Source organism: Trachemys scripta, chromosome 1 (genome assembly GCF_013100865.1).
Source record: "Trachemys scripta elegans isolate TJP31775 chromosome 1, CAS_Tse_1.0, whole genome shotgun sequence".
Taxonomy (NCBI): domain Eukaryota; kingdom Metazoa; phylum Chordata; order Testudines; family Emydidae; genus Trachemys; species Trachemys scripta.
The window spans coordinates 27536269-27564158 of record NC_048298.1 but is presented as its reverse complement, the minus strand read 5'-3'; the positions used below and the strand labels follow the sequence as shown (position 1 = coordinate 27564158).

The following is a 27890-nucleotide window of genomic DNA, read 5'->3' as shown; positions in this document are numbered from 1 at the left end:
CTTAAGGAAACCACTCTTATCATCCTGATTGAGTATAGGCTCAATGGTCAAGGCTACAGTGAAATCTTCATATTCTTGTAAAAGTTAATGGAAGTTAGTTATTAAAGCTCCCCATATGACTACATCTTCCACCAGTATATAGGGAAATTTTGAAATGAAGAACAGCAGTAGCTGCTTGCACTGACTCAGAGAAACTTTCTGCCTTGAATTTCTTGGATATCTTCTTCCAAAGGGCTTCATAGAAAACACATCAGGTAGGATTCAGAACTACCAATGTGTGTGCATGATGCATAAATTAGTTCTAAGAGCATGACATATAAACAAAATGTTTTATGTTATATAATTTCTTGAGAAAGATAAAAGCCTTCTTTACAGAATTTGTTTATTTGTTGGTGGTTTTTGACTATATATATTTGTATTATATTTGTAATACCGTGAGGGGAAAAATCCTACAGAAACTTCAAACAGCTATGTATTTAACAGTTTCAAATAACAGCATGCATACAATAAGATGTGCTTTATCAAAGACTTCATAGATATTTTAGGGGATTAGTAGTGGGATAGAGTCTTGTATAGGTGACAGATGTTAGCCATATTGCTTAATGCACCGTTAGAAAGTGTTCAGACACCAGAGTGATGTGATCAATACAAGAACCTATGTAGAATAGACTATTATCTCTAGGTTGTCAGTTCAAATCCAACCTTGGCTAATAATGAGTGAAAGTTGTTATCATTTGATGGCTGTTCTGTGACTGGTGTAATCTCAGTCTAGTTCCCAGGCCTCCACATTACAAAAGCCACTAACAGAATTGGAACTAGAGGGCAGTCTTAGTGGGAAGATTAAAAGGCAGAAACACTTTGTCAAGGCAGTTTAGGAAACTGACATTAAGCTACTTCTTGGTGCTGCATATTTTCTGTGGCTATGTAGAGGACATCAGTCTCCAGGACTATCCAGCATTACATTTTCTTTCAAATATTTAAAGTAATTAATGATAAAGAGGGTTGGAAAATGAAGCTTAAGATAGTTAATTCCTAAGCAAAATGCAAGTGGTTCTGGGATTTTATCTTCTTGAACATACACAGGGATAAAATCAGAAGAAGCAGTAGAAGGACAGTACTGTGTGGGGTACTGGATAGATTCCTGATACAACATACAGTGGAAGGAAGCACAGATGTAGTCACGTAGAACTCAGTGTTATTCAGTGACATGCACCTTGAGGAGCAAGAAATCCCCTTCAAGATGGAAGAATTTTAAGGCACCGGAAATGTAGTTGAAAACCTAAGGGACACTGTTCAAAATCTAATAAGAATGCGGCTTAACATATTTGGGTTTCTATAAGGGAGAGCCTCTTATCTTGAACAAGACAAACTTTAAGAAAACAACTGTGCTATTGTAAAGAGTCAACTGGAATAGTGAAGTGGAACAGAGTACAGGAGAGTCCTGAAGAAACATACTCAATGTACTCTGAGCTCAGTAAATTAATTTAGCACTCTGGAAGATAAAAGAAGGGCAATAAAACCAAAGTGCTGACTAAGGAATTCATAAATGCTGCAGCATCAGGGGAAAATGTCTGAGAGATGTATAAGTACAGCCAATGTTTTAATATTTATTTTCTGTGAGTGTTTCAAAGAATTAATATAGTGCATCAGGTGTGACATACAAAGCACAGAACTATTGAAGAAGGAATTCCAATAGCATTAGACCTTGCAACATGAAGCTTAAAAGGTTCATATGCAGATTCTCATATATTAGGAAATATAACAATGCGAAAATCTCTGATGAGGGAAATTCTGATCTGGAAACATGTCTAGGACATGCAGATTAAGGATCAATGAAGAAAGAATAAAATAAAACACCACATCTATTTAAACACCATCAGCCTCAGGTCTGGGGCTCTGATCCAACTGCTCAGATACTACGGTGATGGGCAGAAGTATAAAACTAAAGATAGATAGGCATTGAAGTCAATGGAAAGACTCCTGTTGACTTCAGTGGAATTTGGGACAGGATCTGGAAGAATAAACCAGCTACGGCTGGACCTAGGTTTTAACTATTTTTGTCTGGTGGAGTGTGCAATGGCTTAGTTTCAAATTTTGGAGAACCTTTTAGATCTGATTTTTTTGTAGCAAAAAGTTGTTATATCATCTATGAAAATACTTTCTCAAGCCATTGCCAAAGGCGAAAAACAGTATATTAACAAAAGAGTGGTTTTAGGAGAATCAGTTGACATAATTTATTTGGACTTTCAAATAGCCATTGACAAAGTCTCCCTCAAGAGGCTATTAAGAAACTAAATAGTCATGGGGTAACATGTAGAGTTCTGTCATGGATGAGAAAGGGGCTAACCAAACTTTTCAAACTTTTTCATGGTGGGAACCAGATTTTGATGCAGAGATTGTTTCATGACTAAGCACCTGTCCTCTCAGTCACAATCATGACCACTTCTTCCCATTTGCAAATATATAACATACCTCTGACAACTTCAACAATTGCATACATGGAAGCAAAATGTTAGATATTTATTTAATGTATTGTAATGCAGTTCAGTAGTTGGAAACAAGGGGGAACTAGCACTAAGTGGCCAGCCACCTTTCCTCTGACCACCATGATCCACACAACACAGTTTGGAAACTTCTGTGCTCAGAGACAGAAAACCAAGTTGTAGGAATAAACAGTCTGTTTTTAAGATGGTGAAAGATTATACAGCTGGTGCTCCAAGGTTCTGTTCTAGGACTGATGCTGTCTAATAGATTTACTAATGATTGGAACAGGTGATGAACAGTGAGGTGGAAACATTTTTCAGACAACACAAAATTATTTAGGCTAATCAGAACTAGGAAGACTTTGAAGAATTTCAGAGGAGCCTACCCAAGTTCGGTGAATGGGCAGCCCAATGGCAGATTAAATTAATTGTTGAAAAGATTGAGGTAATGCCCACTAGGAAGAATGATAATAATCTACTCATTCACAATGCTGCATTCTAAATTCCCTATAGCCACTGAGGAGAAAGACCAGGGATTATAGTGGACAGCTCAGTAAAAACTTCTGCTCAGTGCAGACAAATAAAATGTTAGTATGCATGAGGAACAGGATAGAAAAAAACACTGAGGGGATGACTGTGATGAAGACTTGTGCAGGTGCCTGGGGAAGAAGCATGCAAGAAGCTGTAAAGGAAACATCTACTTAAAAGTAAATAATCTAGGAAGTTATCCTTATTATTGCATACAGCCATTCATTAGTCTCTATGGAGCCAGGCCAAAAAGTTTGACTCCAGTTCCAAGCTTTCACAAAGTCCAAAGGCTTGGACACATCTTTACTCCTTAGGTTGCTAGGTCAGATTCAGTGAGCTCCCAAACTTCCTGGCAGCCCATAGTGTTCCTCACGCTCAGTGTAACAACAGGAAATTGTATTAAAAACAATCAGTTTCCCTTGACTGAGGTAGATTTTATTGGTAAACACTTGACTAGGAGATAAGCTAACCCTGACCCAATCTCAACATTCTGTCTCTTTTGGAACAATAGCTTTCTTTCCCTAGTGAAGTGCTCCCTAGCAATGTGAGGGGGAGGGAAGAAGGTCACTCTGACAAAACAAAATTTATTTTTCTTAATCCTGTTTCTTTTGATCTTCAAAGGTAGTAATGCTCAGTTTGGAATCCACTCATCTGTGCACTTCATAATGCTCCTCCTGAGTTGTTTAAGAGGCACATTCTGTTATTTATTTTCAGGTTTTTACGTGACTAGTGTCAAAGAGCTATACATAAGAATCTTCCATCCTAACCCAGCACTTCAGGAAAAATGGTTGAACCTGTAGGCAACCAGTATGTTGTGGCCAGACCGGTATACTCAGAGAACTCATTTGGTGAAGAACATAAGAAAGTGCACAGATACCATAAAACCTTTTTGGATCATCTGAGGGTATGTTTTAGGTAAGAAACATTTTTTGTAAATATTGATGTTAGAAATAGATCCCCTGAGCTACCTCCTAACTCTCAAATATTCTGAACTACATCGTCATATTTGGGGTCGGGAAGGATTTTTCCTCCAGGGCAGATTGGCAGAGGCCCTGGGGGGGTTCTCGCCTTCCTCTGCAGTGTGGGGCACGGGTCACTTGCTGGAGGATTCTCTGCACTTGAAGTCTTTAAACCATAAGTTGAGTACTTCAACAGCTCAGACATAGATCAGGGGTTTGTTACAGGAGTGGGTGAGTAAGATTCTGTGGCCTGCGTTGTACAGGAGGTCAGACTAGAAGATCATAATGGTCCCTTCTGACCTTAAAGTCTATGAGTCTATGAGTCTTACAATCTTCCTTCCAGCTAGTCTCATAAAGACTTTCACCCAGCTTTTGCTGTTGGTTTCTTCAACATCCACCTCTCCCATTCTGAAGAAAACAGACATTAACTCTCAACACTGAGGGACAAATTCATCCCTTAACTCCATTCAATTCAGTTAATCACTGAGGTAACTCCATCCATTCAACTCAGATGACCCCTAGTGTAACTCTTGTTAATGGAGTCCCACCATGGAGGAATGTGTCACTCTTTTGCTTAAAAATATTCCTGAAACAGTGGGGCTATGGCCCAGGCAGGTTGTTCCATGCTGGATACCTCTGACAGGCTGAAATCTAAATTCTTATCCTTTAGTTTTATATATCAAGATTAGGTTTCACTATTGACTGACTCAAAGATGTTAGCTGACTGAACTGTGGTTTGTCACATATTTTCAGATGTTCCCCACAAAAGGCCAAGAATATTGCCACTGGTTTGTTACCTATAACTTCCTGGTTGCCGGCATATCGTGTCAAGGAATGGCTCCTGAGTGACTTTGTCTCTGGGCTCAGCACTGGGCTGGTGGCTGTCCTGCAAGGTAATCTTTGGGAAATGCTTTCGCTTTGTTTTTGTTCTTTCTAAGATCAAAATACCATGTAAGTCCATGTCGAGAGATCCTGTAGACTTCCACCTCTAATATGTGCTTAACTTTCCCTGTGTTTTCTATTATTACAGGTCTAGCATTTGCTTTACTAGTGTATGTTCGCCCGGGGTATGGACTTTATGCAGCCTTTTTCCCGGTCATAGGCTATTTTTTCTTTGGCACTTCCAGACATATCTCTGTTGGTAAGTTAAGTCATATTGCACAGTATTTACTCTGCTCTCTTTCATAGCTTACGTTTTAGTAACTCATGTGGAAAATAAAGAAATGAAAATCCCCAGACGTAACTTATTACACACCGTTCCAGTTGGGAAAGCTTTGTAACTTTTTTCAAACATGAAATAAAATTGTGGTTGATGGAAACTTATATTTTACCCGTCCAGCTTTAATGCATTACTTTGTGTGAATTAGGTCCGTTCCCTGTTCTGAGCATAATGGTGGGAGAAGTAGTTATGAAGTTAGTCGATGAGGAGAGTGTTGGAAACAGCACTTTAACGACTTCTACGGCACTAGATGACGAGAAGATACAGGTGGCAGCAACTGTATCACTCCTTGCTGGAATTTTTCAGGTTGGTACCTCATAATGATATCTATCTATCTATCCTTCCTCCGTGCTGCCAGTCCCAAGGGACTATAAATTAAACCATCACCACCATCATCCTCCCAACTGGATGAATTTGTCCCATTGACCAGGAGCCATTTGGGTGAGCTATTTGGAAGCTTCTACAGATATTGACTTGCAGGCTATTGACAAGGGCATTAAGGATGGCCCTACCTTTCATATGCTGCTACATTTCTGTTAAAAACAATTATTGTGCATGGGCCCAATCCCACAGGCTATCCACGCACAGAATGCCCCACTTATTGCAAAATCATTAACCAGATTTTTCCTAGAGGGGCAGTGATACATATCCATAGGTCTGAGAACAGAATGGAGCCATTATATTGGTGAGGTAAACAGTCATATTGAAGGAAGCTCCATATAACAGTAATACAGTATAAGGACGAAGTCAAAGAGGAAGACAAATATATTTAGTTCCATTTTGTTCTGGAAATAATACTGTAGAACACATTCCTGTGTAGTGAATGCATATATATGTTTCCACATCATGAAAGATTTATAATGTGTAAGAAATATGGATACACTGAAAATTTTAACAGCAAGGACATTTAGGATATGTCTACAGAACAAAGAAAACCCACACGGCTGGCCCATGCCCGCTGACTTGGCATGAGGTGGGAAGGTCCCAGAGCTGGGGCTGCAGCCTGAGCCCAGAATTCTACAAAGCGATGAAACAGCCCCGCACGTCTGAATCAGCTGGCTCAGGCCAGCCACAGGCTTTTCTTTGCTGTGTAGCTATACCCTTACTTTGGATCAAAAGTAAAACTCAGAGGTTTAGGATTTCTGTAGGAATGACTGTTACTTATGCTTCCAGTGTTGCCCATTGTCATGCAAGTCTCACAATATTTGGGTGTTTCTTAAAGCCCCAGATCTTGGAGTCATGAGATTAGGTGACAATCTCAGCTTTCATTTTTTTTTAAAAGTAAGTTCCTAATCCTCTTGGTTTGCAGAGAAAAGCTTGGAAACATGAACCAAGGGAACCCTAAAGGCTCAGAATCCAGAATGCAAAATTTAAAAAAAAAATGTATTATTTAAAAAAAAATCTCACACTTCATAAACCAATCCCAATCATGATTTTTGAATGTTTGGGGTCAACAATACTGTGCTTCTCTTCTAACTACATCTAACAAATGATTGGTTGTTTTGTGTTACAGTTGCTTTTGGGAGCACTACAGGTTGGATTCGTAATTATTTATCTATCTCAGTCATTAATCAGTGGTTTCACTACTGCTGCAGCTATCCATGTTGTGGTGTCTCAGCTGAAATTCATACTCCAGCTACCGGTTACTGGATGTAAGGAACCACTTTCAATTTTCTGTGTAAGTATTCCTCAGTTGCTAACAACATGATGTAATACTGACAGACCCCGGTCGTCGGCAGGCGGGATCGAACCTGGGACCTCTGGAGCTAAATGCATGAGTCTCTACTGCATGAGCTAAAAGCCACTTGTCTTTAGCTAGGGCTGTAAAGCAATGTCATTAATCTCTCGCTCTCTCTCTAAGTGGTCTCAGTGCCACTAGATGGAACAGAGCCCCACACCCAGAAGGTGTGTGGGTTACATAGACAAGTAGAGTACATCAGACTCTAGATCACCAAGTAGTTACACCAACCGAATCTTCAGAGTAAAAAAAAAAAGAAGCAATTTGCAAAAAGATGTGTTATTGGCACAAAATAATGATATTTAGATATTGTGTTGGGTGCACAAATAGGCTAATTATATGACCTTTTCTACAATATGTTAGCATGTCCTTCAGAGTCCATGTAGCTTTGTCTCGGGCATTTTCTTATATCTACTAATTCTTATTGGACTGGAATATAAATAAATGCAATATTGTAGATGTCTTTCATTTGGGTTTAGCTCCCAGGGGTCTGGTTGCATGATTAAAAATCAAAAGAAACAAAGAAAGAAAGAACTGACTTGCTGAAGATTTATTTATGTGTTCAGTTATTTTTTCCCCAAAATTTCTGACTTCCTGGGATCTGGGAAACAGAGCCCTTCACCTGTATGTTATCATTATCACTCTGGGTCAGGTTTGTGGTGGCCAACAGTTATTATCACCAGATGGCTGTCTGGTGTCCTAAATGTAATAAGCTGTTTGTTGTTCTCAGTCCAGTTCCTGGCTGGCAAGCATGTGTATCACAACTCCTTACACCTGCTGGTAGCAGTCTCAGCAGATAAGCTAAGTGGAGAGCATGGAAACAGATGTACCATCTTACCCCTAGAGATGAGATCAGGAAGTCAGGTTTGAGGGTCATTGTGGAGAAGTTAGCATTGCTGTTGTCTATCTGTGGATAAATACCATTCTTTACTCGCCAGGAGTCTCAGTCCAAACCATTCTACCAGAACTAAATCCTGACTAAAATAATAATTAAAGAAATACAAATATTTTTATTTTTTTTAAAAGGTGATGCCCACTGCATCAAGCGAAGGAAGCCTATTTAAAAGCACTCTCTCTCTTTTTAATTCTGTAGACTCTGGGAAAGATTGGTGGGCAGATCACGAAGACAAACATTGCAGATCTTGTCACAGCACTCATTATCTTGGTCATTGTGTTTGTGGTGAAAGAAATTAATGAGCGATACAAAGCCAAACTACCAGTGCCCATCCCAATTGAACTCTTTGTGGTAAGGATTATTCCACTTCCTTATTTCAAGTGTATAGTGACAATAGTTCCACACAAAGCAGGGTTTTAAACCTGTTTCTACGTACTATAGTATTTTTCTCAACTACTGTCTTCTTTCTGTCTTTGACAAAAACCATTGTGGGTTATATCCTGACAGAGATATCATTATGTGCTTTACATTTCTTTCACTGTTTTATAATTTAACATATCTTTAGAGAGAAAAGTATTATTCATGAAATGTTTTATGTCTGATTTATCTGTAAAATCAGACACTCCCCTTAAAACCAAGCACTACAGCACTCTACTGGAACTCTACGGCTGTCAAGGTTCCTTCCCCACTCTGAACTCTAGGGTACAGATGTGGAGACCTGCATGAGAACCTCTAAGCTTAACTACCAGCTTAGATCTGGTTTTGCTGCCACCACACAAATTATTTATGAGTTATTTGGGAAACTCTGTCTACCTCCCGCCCCAGAATATCTCCCTCCCAAGTACTATAACCCTTCCCTGGGTAGCCTTGAGAGACTTCTCCACCAATTTCCTGGTGAACACCGATCCAAACCCTTGGATCTTAAAACAAGGAAAAATCAATCAGGTTCTTAAAAAGAAGGCTTTTAATTAAAGAAAGAAAGGTAAAAATCATCTCTGTAAAATCAGGATGGAAGATAACTTTACAGGGTAATCAGATTCAAAGAGCCCAAAGGAACCCCCTCTAGCCTTAGGTTCAAAGTTACAGCAAACAGAGGTAAACCCTCTATCAAAAGGAACATTTACAAGTTGAGAAAACAAAGATAAAACTAATACACCTTGCCTGGCTGATACAAGTTTGAAATATGAGAGACTTGTTCAGAAAGATTTGGAGAGCATGGATTGATGTCTGGTCCCTTTCAGTCCCAAGAGCGAACAACCCCCAAAACAAAGAGCACAAACAAAAGCCTTCCCCCCACCAAGATTTGAAAGTATCTTGTCCCCTTATTGGTCCTTTGGGTCAGTGGTCAGCCAGATTACCTGAGCTTCTTAACCCTTTACAGGTAAAAGGATTTTGGTGTCTCTGGCCAGGAGAGATTTTATAGTATTGTACACAGGAGGGCTGTTACCCTTCCCTTTATAGCTATGACAACTGCAGAGCAGTATTTCTCAACTGGTGGGTCACAACTGGCAGGGGGGTCATGAGGCTTGAAAATGTTATTACAATCTAAAGCAATCAATAAATCAGATTTCCAGAATAACTTTGGGGTGGCCAAAACTTTCAGTGTTTTTGAGATCAAACTATTTATAACCCTTTGATCTATTATGTGCAGTAGCTCTGCCCCTTTCATGTCCATGCAGTTGACCCTCTCCCACTGTCTCACTCCCCGTCTCCTATATTCTTCAAGGTCCATTATTCTCTGTCGGCTTCTTAAAACACACACACACAAATAAAGTATATAGCCCGTATCATGGCTACAGTGTTTACATTTACTATAAAAGCAAGAGTAATGGGGTCACAAAACGCTGAATAAGGGGTCCCCAACCGGAAAGGGTTGAGAAACACTGCTGTTGTACTATAGACTATTGTAGTACTTTTTTTTACTCAAGGAGAGCAGAAAATGTCCATTTTGTAAGGATGTATTCCACCACTAATGAAAAAGTTTGCTGGAATCTCAGGGTGGGTTACGAACACAGACACACCTGTAACACCTAAAATTTACCTCTGAATCAGGAGCGTAGCCATGAGTGGGCCTGGGTGGGCCATGGCCTACCCACTTAGCATCCAGGCCCACCCCCCCAACTCCGGCTCTGGTCTGGCCCCAGCACTAGCCCTGCCCAGACCTGGAGGATGCTGCACACTGGGTGCCCCCTGCCCAACCTGAAGGGGAGGGAGCACCAGACGAGGAGGGTGGGCGAGCGGGTGACCTGGTGTCGGTGGCAGAGGAGATCCTCAAAAAAGACAGGCCTGCTGCCTTGGAGAGCTGGACCCGGCATGTGGCGGTGGGACAGAGATGGGTGCCAGAAGCCGTGTGCACTGGAGAGCAGTGTCTCCTCCCAGAGTTGGGTGCATGCAGGGGGACCCGAGGAACCCCTGGCCAGAGTGTCTATCGCTCCCCCAATGCCGGCTGAAGAGATAGAGGGGAGGCGGGCCCCCCCAATCCCTCCTGCCTCCCTGATCCCTCCTACCCCTTCCCCCATCATTGCCCACCCACCCAAAGTCGAGGCCCACCCAAATGTCCCGTGCTGGCTACACCTCGGCTCTGAATAGCAGGAAAATGTCTAGTTTTGGAGGCCTAATCTACCACTAGTAAGGACATTAGAAAGCACATCAAAGAGGCAATGTTTGCTAGGAAGAAGCGAAAGGATAGTTTGAAATAGTGACTTTTTTGTGGTCTTATTTGCAAATTCCTAATGTAGATAATTTTGCTACCTTACAGACAGTCATAGCAACAGGTGTATCCTATGCCTGTAATTTCAAAGAGAGGTTTCAAGTTGATGTCATTGGACAACTAGAAAAAGGGTAAGAGTATAATTCTGAAACTTTCCGGTGGAGCACCATATGCTTTCTAAACAAGTTCTTAGCCACAGAATTCACCCATCTCTGCCTTCTAATTAAATACTCTGCATTAATAAAACTTACTTCTTCTGAGCAGTTAAGTAAACTTTTTGCATTCAACAATATCACAGCTTTCAACAGACTAATTTTCAATAGATAAGAGCTATTCAGTAATGAAAAGCATTTTTTCTTCCAAGAAACTGAGAATTAATTAATTCATTCCTTGTTGTGTGAAATGACCAGTTGAATACTAGGAAAAGGGGTGTCAGAGTTACCGGACTAATTACTCTTCTGCCCCATCCTGGTCTCTGAGCATACCCTGACTCAGGTCATTCCGTCAGCTATCTCAGAGTGGAATCGTGCAATTCTCATACTCAGACCAGTCCTTGAGCTGCAGTCCCCTGTGATCAACTATGATTATCTCAATGGACCTAACCTGTCTTCAGTGCCTGGAGTTCTGTTCCTTCCAGCAGCAATAACAGTAGTATCCAGTAGCCAAATAATCTGCTTAAAGCAAGCCGGTCCCCCTCAATAGTTCCTGACAATTGAGCTCCCTCTTGCTCTCCAAAGAAAGTTTGTTACCTATTTATAAATAACCCTTTGATTTATTAGTTTTCAGCCTGGCAAAACAGCCTAGAAGTAGATCAATGTCCTGTATTGTCTAATGTGTTTCTTGAGAGGTTGCCTATCTGTAATTATTGTGTTGCTTTCCTGCTTGCTTTTCCCACAACCCCTTATTAAACTAGAACAATACATTCATGTAAAAAAGTCTTGTAACTCAATATCTAATAACTTCACCCCACTGACCAGGTCACATACAGCATTCATTACATTATTACGACTCAGTTTGCTTAGATTACTATAACATCTCTAAATCCCCCATGACAAGTAGGGCATAAATACCTACATTTAGAATATAAGCACAGAAGTGTGTCACGAGAAAGAAACATAACATGACAATACACTGCTGCAACCTTTGCTGATGACAGAAATGTTACTGACTGCCCCTGCAGGACAGTGCTCACAGTCACTGGTGCGTCAGTGGATGAAGTCAGCAGAGGAACAGCTACTTCTGCTCAACAGGCTCCGACCCTCAGATTTCAGACTGATCAATTTAAGGGCACTGAAAAACCAGCTCATTGAAGAATGTCTTTTTATTGCCCTTGGACTACAAAAGCTCCAGTCCAAAAAGCCAGGGAGCAGGAAATAAGGAAAAGATCTAAACTTAGTGACTGACCTTCCTTAGCAAATATTTATTTAACTATCTAAAGAACCAGAACAAATCACAGCAGTTTTTTCCTATAGAGCGAAATCCACTCCAGTGCAGAGGACCTGTGCAAGGCCTCAGCAACAATTCAGCCCTTGACTTAGGAAGGGCCTTGTGTGTATCTTACAAATAATAATGCTCATTACAGGTGCTTGACACCTTAGGATTTGACTTCCGGTAAAGAGAGCCTGGGAATTGAATTACAAACTGAGCTGATTGCAGATTAGTAGGGAATGGACTCAGTCTGAAAAGTCCCAATCCCGATTCAAACATCCCTGAAGTTCATTGGCATTTAGAGCCAAGATTATGTTTTGGTCCCACCTCTACAGAAAAGTGCACAGTTAAAATAGCACAAGAGATGGACTGTCACCGAGCTCATTGAATGCTTTGCTTGCCACACTGTTTTCTTAAGCACCCCGTTAAGGCACAGTTCTCTCTTTTGGGTTCTCTTACAGATTTAAGCCTCCTGTTCAACTTGATATGAGAGTTTTCCAAAGTTGTGTGGGTGATGCTTTTTCCATAGCGATTGTTGGATTTGCAGTAGCCTTTTCGGTCGCTAAAGTATATTCTGTCAAGTATGATTACCCCATAAATGGCAACCAGGTAAACAAGAAACATTTAAATCAATATGACCATAGTACATTGCAAATGAACATAGCTTTAAAAATGCTTTGGTTTATGAACTATCTTTTCAGAACTGTTTCTTTAAAAAAACTCATATTCATTATTCTGTTAGGAATTAATTGCCTTTGGCCTGAGTAACATCTTTTGTGGCGCATTCAGCGGATTTGCTGCAAGTACATCGCTGTCAAGATCAGGTGTGCAGGAAAGCACAGGAGGCAAAACACAGGTATTGCAAATACAAGATGTTGACAGAGCTGAATGCCACATGGCACTGGCTGCACAAAGTGCTCTAGGATACAGACTTATGGTGAAATCCTTTTCTTCCACAGGTTGCTGGTCTTCTCTCTGCTGTCGTTGTCCTGATTGTCATCGTGGCCATTGGATTTCTCCTGGAACCATTACAGAAGGTATTCTCTACTTTTGCATAGGATTTATTCCTGCTCATCAAGGACCTGACGCTGTTCCAGCTAGAGTCAATAGGAATTTTGCTATTGACTTCAGGAGCAGGGCAGGATTATGTCAGGGCCTGATTGTTTTCCCCAGCTCAATGCACAGAGGGGACTTTCCAAGTGTGAATTTGTCCCTGCCTGCATGGACGGATGGGAAGGGTCAGCTGGTCCTTCCCTGAACCCCACGTGTATGGGGAGGAAGTGATCTATAGTCAGTAGAGTTTAATAGAAAATGGTAACACTTCTAGAGGTGTTTTGAGCCCTCTGATAATTACATAGGGAATTATGTCCATGATATAGACATTTATAGTAAGGTCAAAAATCCATAGCATGGATCTCATTCTCCAGTCAACACTATAGAGTTTTAGAGTAATTTTGCAAAAGCCTATGAAGCTTTCACAAAACCCTATGCCTGTTAAATTCTATAGGACATCTTTCATAAGGGATGGGACTGATGGGGACATGCAACTTTCCTCCCCTTCCTCCCCAGCCCCTTAGGGAACCTACAGAGAAGTTAGTACAGACTGACACGCTACGTCAGCATGGACACCCAAACATCACAGAAATGAACACACAAACTCCCAAATAGATAAGATCAGATTCTGATTAACCAGGCCACTTGCTTCTCCAGATAAGGGGCCATGCTCAAATGCAGCCCTGGTCTTTCCTGAGCCCAGGGACTGCTCCTTGCGAGGGCCCTAAAGAAAATAGGGGAGGGAGAAGGAGGAAAAGGAGGCAATGAAAAACCTAGTGGCAGAGCTAATGGAGGGCAACAGCCCCCTGCCACTCCCCGGCAGCCTTTAGGTGTATACGTGGCACCTTTTCAAGCATGTTGTGCAACTGACAAAAGAAGGTTACAACACAAATTTTCACACAGGGCTACCCCACTCTCCCCTGGCAGTAGTGGCTCCTGTCCCACAGGGCTGGGCCAGGCTCCCTGTTCCAAATGTTGTGACATGTGTCAGCATGGAACCGTGACCCTGTGTGCAATGTCATAATGCCATTCAGTCCAACTTGGCCCAGCCAGCTCTCCGTCATGACAGAGGAGTGCTGGGCCAAACCTGAATGGCGCTGTAAACTTGTGCGCCAGGTCACAATACCCACAGTGGGGTCCCAGGTCCAGTCCTGGGGACAGGAGTCACCACTGCTGGGTGAGTGCAAGGAGGGCTCGCTCTCCATCTTCCAGCCCACCCCCAGAGCCTCCCCTCTGCACCAGGCCAGAATAGAGAGTGCTGCTGTGTGTGATCAGTGCCACCAATAACCCACCATTCCCTGCTCACAAAGACTAGCACCACCACTGCTGTGGCCCCACCCTCTTCTGCACTGGCCAGTGCAGCAGGCCAGCCACAAATAGAAGCACATGCTCCACTATCTTAAAGGGGAGGTGCAGAAGGCATCTAATACAGTGCTCTAGCTTAATGGTACATCCTGGCCCACAGCGTCAATGTAGCAGGAAGCACCCATTGTCCTCTGGCCCATGCTCTGTGTCTGTTACTAGAATCTTGTAATTATAACATTCGGCATTTGCTCTCTTTTGTGTTTTTAACAGTCAGTCCTTGCAGCTTTGGCTCTCGGCAATTTAAAGGGGATGCTTATGCAGTTCAAAGAAATAGGTGTTTTATGGAAAAAGGACAAATATGACTGTGTAAGTAGCAGCCAATTTACACTTAAGAATAAAATCCAATTGCACAGGCATTTATTTTGCAAATTCTCTTAAAGATTCAGTTTATTTGCCTTGCTTTACTGCATTGAACATATCTCTGACCTGCTTTTTTATTTTTATACAAGATTTTTTTAAAATGTTTTTTCACTCAGTCTCATCTCTTTTAGCTCAGTTCTCTCTCTTTAATCTTCACATTCACCCATTTCATCAGTCTTCTTCATTAAAAAAGTCTCACCATTCAAAATCAATTCTATAAAGAAGTAACAGAAAAATTGGTAAATATGTGGCCTGTTGGCTACACATTTATGGACTTATTTTCACTTCAATACATGTATGTAGCTCCCATTACTGCCAATGAGAGCTATGTAAATGAATCATCACTTACAGTGTAGCTTGGTAATTACTGCTAATGATACAGCTAAATAAATGACTGAAAGGCAGCATTGCCAGTAGACAAGGCATACCTCTAAGAATCAGAAGATCTGGGTTCGGTGCCGAACAGTGCCACTCACTTTTTGTGTTACATAGCTACTGTGGGCCTCAGTGTTTTCCAGCTCGAAAATGAGGATATGGATCTTTACCCCGCATGATGAAACACTTTGAGGCCTGTGATAAAAAATTCCAAGTGTTCTTATAATTATTATTTAAATACTTCCAGTTTTCAATTAAATACATTCATAGTAGCTAAACTTTCCTCTCTCGACACAAGATTATATTCACAAATATTACCTTTCCCAATATCATGATTTACATTCTACCTTGTCCTTTTGCCAGATATTTTGAAGCGCATTCAACTAGTTTTGTATACAAAGTCATGCTTTTTTAATATATCAGCACTTCACATCTATTATACAGCATTCAGTTTCAAAAAGACTTTCCAGCATTAACTAACTAAGTTATCCTTCCAGCACAACCATGAGATTGGTAAATCTCACTCTCTGAGTTCTGTTAACTAAGAAGGATTTTTACCCAAGAGCATAGGCACAGTCGAGATCAGACCCGGAGTTTCTGGTTCCCTATCTGTGTTTATACTCTTGCTTCCTAGTGTAATTTAACATCTGAAATTGTGTATATTTTTTACAGATGATATGGATTGTGACTTTCCTATGTACTGTAATACTGGGGCTTGCTATTGGACTAGGAGTTTCAATAGGATTTGAACTCCTGACCATAGTGTTCCGCACACAGTTGTAAGTAAATGTTGAATATAACGTAAACCCTATGAAGACTGCATGTTGAAAATAAACTCATTTAAAACATAGAGGACCAAATTTTCCAGGCCTCAATGTGGCCTGCAACTTTGCACTCAAAATCAATTCTAGGGGATAATTCTGGATACTAAATATTATAAGTCAAGGGGAATGTTGTGTTCTGCTTCCTGTTAATGAGAAAAGGCATGTGAATCACACTTCAATGGGACTATATAATCTAGATAATAATAATTATACCTAGCTCTTATATAGCTAAGTATTATTCTAATTATTACTCATGTGCGTAATGCTTGCCAGTAAGAATACGGGGGTCACAGTCTGGCCCATAATAAGCTACAGCACTCTGTCAATATAGATACTCTTCTCCCATTTGAATTTACTTTTCATAGTTAATTTTCTTTCTTAGTTTAGAGTAAAAGGCTCTTAGATTGATTACATGACCAGTACAATTATCATAATGCTGAGATCATTTTATTTTATCAGCCATTAAGGCAGTACAGCTTTCCAACAGCAAGATAAGACTTTTAAGACAACAGCAATTGTTCATTCCATTATGTTCCAGCATGATGTATAAATAACTTGATTTGTATTTGTTTGCAGTCCAAAGTGCACTCTTTTGGCTAATGTTGGAAGAAGCAACATCTACAAAAACAGAAAGGATTATGTAGACGTAAGAGCCTGTATATTATTTACATCATCTGTTGCATGCATTTCTGTGCAATAGACACTTGTAAGTAACGCCCCTACTTTGTTGTGTAGATATATGAGCCAGAGGGAGTGAAGATTTTCAGCTGTCCGGCCCCGATATTCTTTGCTAATATTGACTTCTTTCAGGAGAAACTTATCACCTCTGTAAGTTTTTTCTTGGCAATCACTTTAAATGAATTACTTTGAGTTCAAATGAATGAATTTGAAGGGGAGGGGGGAGGGGGGAGGGATAGCTCAGTGGTTTGAGCATTGCCCTGCTAAACTCAGGGTTGTGAGCTCAATCCTTGAGGGGGCCATTTGGGGATTTAGTTGGGGATTCGTCCTGCTTTGAGCAGGGGGTTGGACTAGATGACCTCCGGAGGTCCCTTCTAACCCTGATATTCTATGATTCTAATTACATAATAAATTAAAGATAAATAAAACTTAATAATTAACTTGCACGTTCAGCATGTTTATGATTTAATTAGCCTAGAACTGAGCCCAAAAAGAGTAGAAATACACAACTACAATTACCATTATTATCATTAATTACCTCTATAGACAAAAATGTTTAGGCTAGCTTCCATCTTAAACTCTGGTTGGCATCCTGGCCTTCAGCGTTCATTTCAAATACTGAGTGTGTGTGTGTAAGAAAGAAAATGACAGCCTATCTTACAGTTGTGCTGAACTTCTACCGTAATTATATATTTTCTTAAAAGTCCCTCTGAAAAAAAAAAAAGGCCACAATCACACAGGACACACAAGAGGATAGTATTATTATTACTATTTAAAATGCAGTAAAACCAAGAAATTCTAGGCGCTCCCCAGATATAGAGTAAGACACATTTTTTTCCCCAAAGATCTTATAGTCTAAAAAGACAGGCAGAAGAAGGGGGCAAGTGACAGCACACGAGCCAAGTGATAAGGGATGATAGGCCACATCTTACTGATTACATGTTTGGTGGCTGCTGTGTTGTTTAAAAACAATAGACATCCCCCTTTCATCGTCAGCATTACTGTTTAGCTCTCCACAGCAACCCAGTTTCCTTATACCTTTCACTCCCAACAGTCAGCCTCTTCCCTCTACATTGATAGAAGTAATACATGAGGACAGGGTAATTTATTTATTATTATTAATGAGTAGTTCAGTCCTAAAATAAATAACTGACAAACTGAGTGGACAATTTAGCCTTGCAGAGAGAATAATTCCTTGAACAACCTCAGGGTCAGTGACGCCATTATCAATGACATAATCCCAGTCCTATGAGAATACTGGAGATACTGAAGCCCAAGGCCTGCTCACCCTGAACATGGAATCATAGAAATGTAGAGATGGCAGGGACCTCGAGAGGTCACATCCAACCACCTGCGCTGAGGCAATACCAAGTAAACACAAGCCCAAGCCTTTTGAACCTTGCCATTAGTTTCAGTGGGCTTTGCATCAGGCCCCTTATTCATACCAGCAAACCCATGAATACAAAAACAATGAAGAGTCCTTGTGGCACCTTAGAGACTATCAAATTTATTTGGGCATAAGCTTTCATGGCCTAGAACCCACTTCATTAGATGCATGTAGTGAAAAATACAGTAGGCAGGTATAAATATACAGCACATGAAAAGATGGAGTTGCTTACCAAGTGAGGGATTAGTGCTAACAAGGCCAATTCAATCAGGCGGGATGTGGCCTATTCCCAACACTAATCTCAGTTGCACCATGTTAATCCATTTTAAACAATGGAACCACTGTGTCCAGAAGCATACCTTCAGATTTACCCCAGTGTAAGTGAGATGAGAATCTGGTTCAGAGTTTCATATCATTTGCTTAAACGCAACAAACTATCTTTCTCAAGACAGTTCTGTACTTGATTTTAATTCACAATAGTGAATTCATTTAAGGTTTGTTTGGAGTTTTTTTTTTTTTTTTTAACTTGGTCACTCTCCAAAAATCTACTAGCACTAATCACTTTTTAGAATAATATCAAGTTCTCTCTCAGATCTGAGGATACTGGGATTTTTTTTTGTTTGTGTAAAAAGAAATCTGGAATGTTAATCAAGATGTTATTTTGCAGGTTGGTTTTAATCCATTGCGGGTGTTGCGCAAACGCAATAAAGCTTTGAGGAAAATCAGAAAGATGCTGAAGAAAGGAGAGCTGCAAATGACACCTGTAAGTGTTATATTATGTAGCTTATTATCTAGCAGAGATGAGAGGTATAAATTAGGGGAAAGATTTTCAAAGCACACGGGAGACTAAGGGTACGTCTACACTACCCGCCGGATTGGTGGGTAGTGATCGATCTATCGGGGATCGATTTATCGCATGTAGTGTAGACACGATAAATCGATCCCCGATCGCTCTCCCGTCGACTGCTGAACTCCAGCTCGGCGAGAGGTGGAAGCAAAGTCGACGGGGGAGCCGTGGCCATCGATCCCGCAAAGTAAGTAATTTTAATTCGATCTAAGATACGTCGACTTCAGCTACACTATTCTCATAGTTGAAGTTGCGTATCTTAGATCGATCCCCCCCCTCTCCCCCAGTGTAGACCAGGTCTTAGGCATCTCATTTTCATGGACTTTCAGTGGGAGCTGAGGCCCAAATCCTCAAAGGGCAGAATTAGGCACCTAAATAGCTTTGAGGATCTGGGCTTGGGTACCTAACTGCCCATTGTGCCTTTGAAACCCTCCCTCGTGTCAATATAATGTAAGGCTGGATACGTATTCCCACATATTATCATTTGTTAAACTAAATACAAGCTTAAAAAATAAGCTTGTTAATATAAACACCCTGGACCCCGGTCTGCAGCCTTAATGTTAGGCAAAGTTCTCTTCTCTTCAGAACGATCTTTGTTTGCCCTCAGACTGTAGAACCAGATCCCAAGGAGAAAAAGTTTTGACCTATAGTTAATGTTTGCTCACAACTAGTACTTGGTTTTCTCTGAGGAGAAATCCTTCACACTTTCTATGGGCCTGACCCAAAGCCCACTGAAGTCAGAGGAGTCTTACCATTCAGGGGGCTATGGCGCATGAGCTAAATCCTTGATTAATTGGAACAAAACTGAAATTTCAAAATGGCTCCTAACTACAGGGAGGTAGAATTCCTTCCAGTGTGAAGCACAAGTAGTGAATGATGATGCATTCAATCAGGGCTTCAGCTCTCCAGTGCCTCAGTATACTATTCAAGTGTACACATCAATGTGTGCTCTTATCGCTGGACAACACCTGAGGCTGTAATGTTTACTGTGGCCATTTCTTCTCTTTAATACAGAAATCCTTTATTTGCACTGTTAATGGTCTGAATGATTCTGATGAAGAATTGGACAACAATAAAATAGAGGAGCTGGATCAGCCCACTAACATGGCAGACTTACCATTTCAAATTGACTGGAATGCAGAACTTCCTCCCAACATCACCGTGCCCAGAATTGACATCCACAGCCTCATTCTTGATTTCAGAGCAGTATCATTTTTTGATGTTTCTGCCTTGAGAGTCCTCAAACAGGTAAATTACCTTTCATGAAACAACTAGCCAGGGCTCACAAGTAGAAAAAAATGTAAATGTACTATGTTTCTTAAAGGTACACCTGTATGTGCATAGGAGATCAGTAATAGATTGCATAAAGACTCAGTAGTTGGAGCTAGTTGAAAATTTTCCATCCAAACCTTTTTTCCACAGAAAATTGGGTTTGCAACTACCTGAAATTTTTCACAAAAAGTGTCTGGTTTCCATGGAAAATGTTGAGTTTTCATCAAAAACTTATGTGTGTTCATTTTTTGGACAAAAAGTTTAGATTTTTCATGGAAAACTTTGATAAAAACTATTTTTGTTCATTTTCATCTAAATTTTCCAGTCAGTTATATCAATGGCTATACACTCCTTTCTTGAACAGATAACAGTTCTGGAAGTTTTACAGCAATAAGGTATGAATCATGGTCTCAGATTTTAAACATAAAACGGGGAATCAGAACACCTGGTTCTGTTCCTGTTTCTGCCATCAACTTCCACAGTTGCCTTGGACAAGTCACTTTGGCACCTATATAGTAGCCTTATTTTCATATGAACTGAGCACCCACAGCTTCCATTAACTTTAGTAGGAATTGCAGTTCTGTTTGAGCTTTATGTTTGAAAATTCTGTCCTTTAACTCTTGAAATCTCAGTTTCTTCATCTATAAAATAGGAGCAATGATGCTTTACCACACTGGGGCATTGTCTTTCCATCAAGGATTTTCATTTTCAGCTCTTAATATTATTTAATATTGATCCTTTTCTTAAAATATAGTATTATAAACTTTTTAAATTTATCTTACAAAAGAAGGTTGGCTTCAAAGTCCAGCATCAATCTAAAGAACCTATTCTGCACTCATTAAAGTTAATGAAAATTTTGTCACTAACTCCAATGGCAGCCTAAATCCATTTATTTGTGCTCAAAATCCAAATGCTATCTTACAACTGTACTGTACACCTGCTGTAGACAATCACTGTCATTGCTGTTGAGTTCATGGCAAAAGAGTTAGTCTCTAAGGAATGCCTGCTTTCTGTTTAACAGACTTTAAAAGACTTCGTCCGGGTTGATGTGGATGTGTATATTGTGGGAGCACAAGGTAAGTTCTTCCATTTCTGTTAATTTTGGTTTGAAGCAACCAATTGCTCGTCGCTGTGTATCAGTTATGCCTCTTCTAGCAACACACTGCTTTCCCCACACAATTAGAAGGGGCAAACCAAATTTTTATACTAAAAGAATCTTTAAAAGCATCTAGTCAGACTCAAATTAAAAGAATCTTGCAGGCATCAGCAGTACTGACTTTAATTGACTAAAACCAACAAGCCAAACTAAACAGACTTGAAATGAGATAAAGCTTTTATTAGCTAAAGTCAGCCTTTCATGTAAGTGTGACCAAGGGTGGATAAGAGGAAATGGGACCCAGATGTGTAAAAATATCTGCACCCACCCTAAATACCCATGGGTCCATTTTTCCCCTGTCAGGGTTTTGTACCCTCATGGTTTCCTCCATCTTAGATCTCCCCATCCTTCCATTTCCCTCACCCCACCAGAGTGAGGTTCAGTCCACTTGTGAATATTCAGACTTAGAAGGATAAAAAAATATCACCTCTGTCTATGCTCTCTCTGTCTTCCCCCCTGAAAGCTAGTGAGTGCCCAGCCCTGGGACAGCAAAGGGAGCCTGCATAAACATGTGCTGTACAGGTAGCTGGGGAACTCAAACTAAGAGTGAAGCCTCAGGAACCCACACAGACCAACCATGTCCCAATATTGCAGGCCATAGGGGACACTGGCTATGCAGAATTACAGCCATATGGAGCCAGACTGTACATGGACACACTGCCCATGCCCCATCCGCAGTGTGCTGCGGAGACCTGCCGTGAAGGTCTTATGCATGATGCAGAGGATACATAGAGCCCATAGGTAGGGTTTCTCCAACCCCCAACCTCCACCCCCCACACACTGCTTGTAAACTTTTTGGCCCTTACAAGTTAGCATAAGGCACCACAGGATGGGGCCTAAATGAGGAGACAAAACAACAAGGGCCAGTTCTCCTCTCCTGTGCAGCTTGTATCATCACTTCTGTGCAAAGTGCACAAAAGATAGATGTGAAATGCTACCAGCTGAGAATGTACTGTTTGGTGCCCACTTAGCACAGCAAATGCCAAAGGGGCAAGGCAGTGGAGAATCAGGCCTTGTGGCAGCCAAACTAACCCACTTAGAAAATTCTGTGTGCTCATTCAAAGGATATGCTGAGAATTCATTTTTGTCTTAATGACTGCAGGCCTGTCAGTCACTGGTTTGTGGTTTGATTCTGTTTCCCTGCAGAGGGCTTCCTGGACAAGCTGGAAAGATGTGCATTTTTTGATGAGGAGATTAAGCCCTCCATGTTTTTCATCAGCATTCACGATGCTGTTTTACACATTTTGGTAAAAAAGAACGGCGCCTGCTCACCAAAGTTCAAACCCATGAAGGTAACCACTGTGCTATGTGTTCATTCTTCTCTGGAGTAACACCTTAACATAGGGCTACCATATGTCCGGATTTCCCCGGACATGTCCGGCTTTTCGGTCTATAAATAGCCGTCCGGGGGGGATTTTTAAAAATCTAAAAATGTCCGGGATTTCCCCCCGGTTGGCTATTTATAGATAGAAAAGCAGCGGCCAAGCGCCGCTGGGCAGCCAAAGCCCCTTCCCGGCTCCCCCCATCCCCTGCAGCCTTACCATGCTGTCCGGCCCCGCAGCTGTCTTCCCCCTCCTCCCCTCCCCTGAACGCTCCGCCCACCTGCTCCTCCCCCTCCCCTGCTTCCCGCGAATCAGAGCTTCGCGGGAAGTGTGAAAAGAAGCAGGGGCAAGCGGGAGGCAGCAGCAGGTAAGCTGGGGGGGGTTCGAGAAGAAGAGCTCCGGGGAGGCCCGGCCCTGGCCGAGCGGCGCCCGGCTGCCCCAGTGGCTCCGGCCCAGCTCGGACCCCAACACCCCCGGCCTGGACCCAGCCCGGCTCAGGCCCCAGCAGTGCCGGCCCGGACCCGGCCTGGCTCAGGCCCCAGCACCCCTGGCCCGGCCCCGGCCCGGCTCGGGCCCCAGCAGCACCGGCCCGGCTCGGGCCCCAGCACTCCTGGCCCCAGCACCCCCGGCCTGGCTCGGGCCCCAGCAGCGCCGGCTGAGCACCTCCGGCCCGGCCCCAAGCCCCGCAACCGCGGCCGGAGCGCAGCCCGATTCCTGGGCTCTTTAAAGCTGGCCCTGGTCAGGGGACAGGGAGGGGGGGTTGGATGGGTCGGGGGGGCTGTTAGGGGGGCAGGGGTGTGGAGAGGGGTTGGGACAGTCAGGGACAGGGAGCGGGGAGTTAGATGGGTCTGGGGGGGGCTGTCAGGGGGGCAGGGGTGTGGAGAGGGGTTGGGACAGTCAGGGACAGGGAGCAGGGGGGGTTAGATGGGTCTGGGGTTTTGGGGGGGCTGTCAGGGGGCAGGGGTGTGGAGAGGGGTCGAGGCAGGCAGGTAGCAGAGGGGGTTGGATGGGTCAGGAGTTCTGGGGGTCCTGTCGGGGGCAGGGAGCAGTTGGATAGGGCATGGGAGTCCCCAGGGGTCTGTGTGGGGGCAGGGGTGTGAATATGGGGTGGGAGTGTGAATAAGGGTCGGGGCAGTCAGGGGACAGGTAGGGTCGTAGGGCATTCTCAGGAGGGGGCAGTCAGGGGACAAGAAGCAGGGGGGCTTAGATAAGCGGTGGGGTCCTAGGGGGCAGTTAGTGGCAGGGGTCCCAGGAGGGGGCAGTCAGGGGACAAGGAGCGGGGGGGTTGGGGGTTTTGAGGAGGGCAATCAGGGGGTGGGAAGTGGGAGAGAGTGGATGGGGGTAGGGCACCCCCTGCTGCCCCAGCCCTCGGCTCTCCCCCAAAGAAGGAATTGGGGGGACTAAATGGACGGTGCACCTCTCTGTCTGAAGCCTAGCAAGGGAGGTATGTGGATCCCACTAGAATTTAAAATGAAAAGTAAGGGAGGAGGCGGCTCTGGACCTGGGCAGCTTTAGATACAGTACTAGGCACTTAGGAGGATTTCCACTTCTGAACCATGGAAGCAGAAATTGACTTTTCCTCTCCCAATATAGCTAATATTCAGAAAGGGAATCTAGCACCTGCCTTCCAGTTTTGAACACCCTCAAAATTCAGGAGTGCTCAAGCTCAGTTTGGGCAGCTGTTACTTCATTTCCCCCAAATCAAATATACTGATCCACTGTAACTTGCTGTAGAAAAAGTAGAATAAATTGAGCAAGAAATGCTTCCCAGTGGTTATTAGGATTGGAACTATTTTCAACAGCCATTGCTTTTTTTTTTAAGTTTTAGTTTTATCTGTTTAAAAGGAAGACTGTGATAGTGCATTCCCCATAGAAACAAAGAGTGGAACAAAAGAATAATAAAGGCACCTCAGCTTTTCCTCATTTATGTAGGACAGTCTTATAATATTCATCCAGATCTCCTCCAATCACACAAGCTGAAAATTGTTCCACTTTACTGCAGTTCTGTAACCATATGGGAACCAATCCCGTCTGTGTTCTGTGCACATCCAAAATTCCTGCTGAATGACCCGCCCTGGGAGCGAGTTACCAGTGACCCAGGGCTGGGGCAGCAGGAGGGTGCAGTTGCGGGGGGGGGGGGGGGTGAGCCCAGGGCTGGGGTTGGGGGCAGCCAAAATTTTTTTTGCTTGGGGCAGCAAAAAACCTAGAGCAGGCCCTGCACCTTAAATTGCTCACACTGCAGTTGTTTACATAGTCTCAAGAGGCTGGGTCATCCCCTCCTACCAGGACACCCAATGGAGGATGCAGGAAGCCCAGGAAATTGCATGCAGTGGAGTTCCCCTGAAACCATCACCTTGAGGGGACAGGGCTCAGAGGCCTGTAATAAAGGCAGGGATGTGGCCTTTCACTCTGATTGGAGCCACAGTAAAGGGAATTTCCAAGTCCTTGGAGAACCAGCCTATCTCCCCTCCCTGCTGGCAACTTGGCTCCTCCAGGGTTGCAGAGATCCCTACTCCATGGTTGCCCTACAGCAGCAATTGCAGGAGGGACTCAAAGGAGGAGATGACGCTTGGATTTGGATTCTCAGGCCTTGTCTACACTCAAGAGTCGCATTGATTTAATAAAATCGGTTTAGAAACTGATGTAATTAAATTGGTGCAAGCCCCATGTGTGGCTTCTTTTACATCAGTTTAAAAGTAGCAGATATAAATTTAGCTTCATTCAGTAAGGAATCAGCTCAAATTAAATCCATATGAGGCACTCTTAAACCAACTGAAGGGTGTTCACAGCAATGGTACCAATTTAAATAGCTTCTAAACTGAGTCAGTTAAATTGGTGCAACTTGTGTGTGTAGACAAGACCTCATTTCCACTTAGATTTCTGCATGGGATGCTGCAGGGCAAGCAAGAGATGAGGCCATTGACTGAGCAGCGCCACCCCCCATCCCAATCCTGCTTCCACAGGGCGGTGGAGCACAGCAAGCTCCACCAGAGTAGGCTGGAAGGAGGGGCAGGAAGAGTGTCGCAGAGAATGCACTTTCACCACACCAACCCCTGCGCCACTAGGACTCTGTCCCCTCCAGCCGCACAGACAGAGGGAACACTATGGCCAAGAGTCTCAAGAGTTACATTTTCTGAGTCTTTAGAGCAATATTACCTTTGAAATTAGCTAAAAAGAGGTAAATAGAGGGTATTTTCTAACCCTGAGTCCCTCTGTTCACTACAGGAGATGGGAAGCAGTGATCATTATATTATCAATACAAACGGCGAATTACGCAACCGGGCGTACACGGTAAGGCCGCCCCCCTCCCTTCCCCCCTGCATGTCAGCAGCAACAGAAGATCAACAGCGCTTTCACTTTCTAAACACATTTAGGCTGAAGTCAAGCACTTGTGAAAGGTGCTGCCTCACCAGCTCCCGGGACACAACAGAGAGAAGAGAAAGCACAGGCACTGGCCTCACAGTGTTAAGCATTGTCTCCTGTACCCACCTCTAGGGGTCTGAGTGTTGCTCAGACTCCAAGCCCACTCACTCTTCAGGCTCACTGAGCTCATAGGTGCCAGTTCTGGCTATGGTGCTATGGTTTCAGCACTGCCATGGGGACTGAGATGGTCAATTTGCTTCCCATGAGTCACCAACAGGAGGACGATAATGTCCAATCACAGACCACCTCGGTCAGACTCAGAAAGTGACCCCTCAGTGTAAAAGGCTCCATCCCCATGAGCTATCCAGTTTGTTTAACTTTTTCACTGATTGGTAGCTGGCACTTTATTTAAGGCAAACCACTGCTGTAGTGGGAGGTTTATGGCCCAGCCAGGACAAATTATCCATGGCCTTCTGGGCTGGCAACAGGCGGATGCACTTCCACATTGGGAGATGGGGAGAGGTCAGCTGATGTGATAAGCACTGCTTATCAATGCTGAATCTGTCCCCCTCCCTCCTCACTATAACACTCCTCCCAAGCGTTCACAGCCCTTGAATATTCCTACAACTTGGGGCTGGAGCAGTTCTATTCTTGGAGCCTGTATAGGAAGGGGATGGAGCTCAAACCTGCTTGGCTGAAAGCTCCACACTCAGGCTCAGCTAAGGACAGGTGATTTCAGCTTGCACCTGCCCTTAAAAATTTTCATTGACTGAGCCCCAAACAAGGATGTCAGGAGTTGTGCTTAGTGAGCGCCTCACCTCTTCTTCCGCACAGCATTGTTCTCACTTACCCAAATGCCAGATATAGCTGCTGGATTTGACGGCTAGGGGTCTGACTGTAATTGTGATTGGAGGGATTGCATCGGGAAAGATAGTCGGTAAAGGAGTGAGAGGGAAATATTCCCAAAATAGTGGGCCGCAGAATTGCCACGAAGGATAATATGATTGAGATTGGAAATGTTAAACCCCATCTCCCCCTGCGCGCTCTTAGATTGGAAAATCCTCCTGTATAGCTTAGTGAAAGATAGTTACATAAGAACATCTTTATCCAGAAGTGATATTTATTTCTTTGTTTCTTTCCACAGATGCCAACAGAAACAAAATTCTAATTCTCCCAAATCACATCATCCAACAACCAGATTTTCAGCTACAGAAGATGAATGCAGATGTACAGCATACGAAGACAGTTGTAGATATGCTGATACATTGTATAAGGGACTTTATTACATGTGATTATGTTTCAAGTTTTGGAACAAGCTTGTTATACACTACATATATTTATACATAGGCTAAAATTATGTAGTTTTTCTGATTTTATACTTTGACTTATCTTCTTCCAAAGGAGAAACAGTGGTTTAAGCAATGTTAACACCATTTGTACATATATGTGTATATTATTCGAACAGTTTATAGACAACCAGTATAGTAACAAGAGTATATACTGTGTTCTTATAACCGTTTGAAATCTTGTAATGTATATAGTATATTCTAATAGTTGACTGTCACATTGTATCTTCAACTTGTACATAATTTATTTAAAGTTCTTTTTGGGTCCTATGAGATATCCTTCTAGACTGAATTATCTTTAAACTGACCAGCCCGATATTTTATTCCCCAAATGTGTGTAAAGTGATTCACATGGTTATTGTGAAATATTTATATAGTGCAGCAAATATACACAGCAATTTACAAACACAGGAGAAGATACCTGTATTTGGCTGAAACTGATGTAAAATGCACAAAACAAAACACAGGACAAGAGAGAACATTTATAGTGAATGGTTAAATAATTATTTTAATAGCTCTATGTGTACACATATCTGTGTAGAAACAAACAAGGTGGCACACTGGTTTATTGTTATCCAAAAG

The 27890-nt window shown here is 42.6% G+C and overlaps 1 protein-coding gene across 1 annotated transcript; it reads left to right on the top strand.

Moving 5' to 3' along the window:
* The first annotated feature begins 159 nt into the window (after positions 1-159).
* SLC26A3 (solute carrier family 26 member 3) lies at positions 160-27890 on the top strand. Its single transcript, XM_034766829.1, has 21 exons — positions 160-254; positions 3726-3926; positions 4724-4863; positions 5001-5111; positions 5338-5495; positions 6703-6867; positions 8021-8173; positions 10581-10663; positions 12422-12569; positions 12703-12816; positions 12920-12997; positions 14589-14684; positions 15786-15892; positions 16514-16583; positions 16673-16765; positions 18670-18765; positions 19864-20097; positions 21143-21197; positions 22424-22569; positions 25825-25890; positions 27107-27890. The coding sequence occupies exons 2-21, from the start codon at positions 3796-3798 to the stop codon at positions 27128-27130; spliced, it is 2268 nt and encodes a 755-aa protein (XP_034622720.1). The 5' UTR covers positions 160-254; positions 3726-3795; the 3' UTR covers positions 27131-27890.